Genomic DNA, 2,823 nt, shown 5'->3' with positions numbered 1-2,823 from the left:
GTTTTTATCCAACTACGCCTAACAACAAGAGGGACTGGCCATAGACTGTACACAAAAGATGGAGGTTACCACCATTTCTAGCTATGTTAGCACGCTTTATCATAAACTGTACAGCTGATACAGATACCTGCTAATTAGTGCTAATTAACATACTAATATCATCCAAGAATTTCATCTTTCAACACAGGTAACCTCGAGAGAGGAAGCAGTCTGCCAGAGTGACCACGCCCCTAACTTTAAGCATTAATGGAGTATAAATGTGAATGAACTGGGAAAAAATCTCCCCTATACAGTTTTTTTGAAGGGTGAAGCTTTCCAGAAGCCAAAACAGTTTTTTTGTAGCAGGTTGTAAACATGTTGGACGTTTTTGTCTATGGGAACTGACTCGTTTTTCAAGACAGCCTCAAGTGGACATTAGAGGAACTGCAGTTTTTGTGCACTTAAATGTTGTAGCCTCAGAAGCTGCTGCTAGGCTGCAACCAAAGATTTTTGTTAATAAACTGAATGCTTTAGTGTTTAAACTGAATTAGTAAGTATGAGTATGCAGTTAATCAACTAATAAACAATCATTTCAGGAATAAAGGTTTAGAGCAGCTCAACGGACCTGCTTATTTTACACAACAGTGGTAAAAACAGGTTGACTTTAATGCAGTCTCTAATACTTCCATCAGTATTTTAGGACCTCATGCACACATTTTGATAGGAACAATTCAGAGTTGGATGTATGTTGAGTCTTTAATTTGTCGTTTTTATTGATCACATACAGTGCACTCCGTGTGTCCTCCAGCTGTCGTGCTTTGTAATTCTTTTGTCTTCGTGAGGACCAGTTTGAGGTTTAGACCTTCATGTGAGCATGTTTTGTTCAGCTCTAGTGGAAGGAAGCAGCTGTAGGAAGCAGAAAGGCTCCTGTGCGTCAGGCAGGGGGAAACCAGGGTCAACCGGCCCGTCGCTCCTCTTCCTCAATTCTTCTTCTGAGGTTGCCAAGATTTCACAGCTTTTTTTTTTTTAACTGGGTTAGAATCGTTTTAGATGGTTAGAAATAGGTTTCGTTTTAAACCTTTTATTCATGCTGTACTTCTTAAACATCCCCTCATGTAGTTTGAAGGAAAAACTGTGTAAGAAGCCGCTACTTAGCTCAAATTTGCTACTGCCACTGTAAATAAGGTTTTGCGTTGAACCCATCATAGGTTTGCTCATCATTTTGCTCCTTTGCTGTTGGTCAGGGTTTTAAAGGTCACCAGCTTCATGACGTCCTCGCCTCCCCTGGCTCTGCCGACCTCACCGCAGACGTGGATTTCAACTATCTGCGGAGGATGGCGGGAGGAGGCGTGGCCTGTCTGGGCCCCGTCACTCAGAATACGTTCCTGAAGAACATGGGTATTGACACCAGGATGCAGGTGAGTCTTCATCACTGACAGGTGCCAATAAAAACAATCAGCATGATTTCTTTTAGTGTCATTTCCTCATTTGGTGGAAATCCAACACCAAAGAGTGTGACTCACTGCTCCTTTTTCTTAGTTTCAGGTTAAAATTTGAATACACAGACCTAGGGTGCATTCCCACCAGGTTTATGCAAAATTTCATTCACGAGTTTAAAAATATTACAACCTCTGCAGAAAAATGCTGTGCAGGGAAAAACTTTCAGCAGACATATTGTCGCCATTTCTGGGCAGGTGAAGCTGTTAGTTCAGTGAAACTTACTTTGTGACAGAACTAAAAAAAATGAGCACAAAGAAAAGTAAAACATCGTATGATTGTAAGATGATCCAAAAACATTTTAGTGTTTCTGAATGACACGCTGTGGCCCACAGTTAGAAAACCAGGATAGCAGACACGCACAGTATGCCCCGAGGCTTTAACCCCCGGTTGTTCTCCACAGATTCTGCTGAGGAACTGCAGGGACCCGTCCACCAGGAAGCAGCTTATCAGCAGCTACAACATGCTGACCAACCCCGCCAAGATGGGCGAGCGCTTCCATTTCTTCAGCCTGCTGCACCCCAGTCGCCTTGCCAAGCCCCAGAAACCACAGGGGCTGAAGCTTGAGAAGAAGAAGAGCCCGGCACCGCTGCCTGTGGCCGGATTCACCGAGCTCAAGTTCGCCTGAAAGAGACGACTTTGAAATTTTGGCTGCCGGGTCAGTAGTGAGTGTAAACAACTACACTGTCCCAAACTTCTTGAACTGACTGCACCACAAAGCAAACAAAGAGATTTACAGAGCTAAAAACGAGCAGACAGCTGCTTCATCACTTCCTTTAAGCCTGTGTGAAATCCAAAATGGGTGAGTCATTAATTAGATTCACTCCTGTAGAGTCATTATGAAGGAGGAAACTATCCAAAAAGGCCAAAACTGTTCTTTTGTAGCTGTAAACATGTTTGTTTCTGCTGTAAAGTTGAACTTTTTAATATGGAAGTCTATGGGGCCTTTTGGAGAAAGCCTCAAGTGGACATTAGAGCAACTGCAGTTTTTGGCACTTTAACTTGGGGAGTGTGAGAGTTTGGACATTACGAGATGTCTGTTGGTTTAAAAGATCATGTTCTGATGTGTTTTAACAAATATTTAAGGAAAACACATTTTGTAGTTTTATGACCTATAAATAAAAATTTCAAAACATTAAAACATTCGTGGACTGTTCTTGTCAGATTTGTCAGATTATGGACACCAGACACTGAATGACTGGATTAAACTGTGCAGCACTTCGGGTCATAGGTCATCTGACGTAGGAGGATCTCGTTCCATTGGTCAGCCGGCTGCCATCCTGCACATCTTGAAGCAGTTAGCTGAGCTCACTGTTGTGCAGCAGCCATTCACAACGAGCCCATCGC

At 42.8% G+C, this 2,823-nt stretch overlaps 1 protein-coding gene across 1 annotated transcript in view; it reads left to right on the top strand.

Annotated features, from left to right (window-relative positions):
• The window catches only part of ndufaf7 (NADH:ubiquinone oxidoreductase complex assembly factor 7), a 9,757-nt gene extending 7,175 nt beyond the window's left edge, over positions 1-2,582 (top strand). Inside the window, exons 8-10 of the mRNA XM_013910745.1 lie at positions 834-976; positions 1,224-1,397; positions 1,880-2,582. Coding sequence (XP_013766199.1) covers positions 834-976; positions 1,224-1,397; positions 1,880-2,104 — 542 coding nt within the window. The 3' untranslated portion in view covers positions 2,105-2,582. The remainder of the gene's footprint in view (positions 1-833; positions 977-1,223; positions 1,398-1,879) is intronic.
• Positions 2,583-2,823: the final 241 nt, after the last annotated feature.

Source organism: Pundamilia nyererei, unplaced genomic scaffold, assembly GCF_000239375.1.
Source record: "Pundamilia nyererei isolate P.nyererei 1_Seehausen unplaced genomic scaffold, PunNye1.0 scaffold00048, whole genome shotgun sequence".
Taxonomy (NCBI): domain Eukaryota; kingdom Metazoa; phylum Chordata; class Actinopteri; order Cichliformes; family Cichlidae; genus Pundamilia; species Pundamilia nyererei.
The sequence above is the reverse complement of the archived record's forward strand: the minus strand, read 5'-3'. Positions and strand labels throughout refer to the sequence as shown.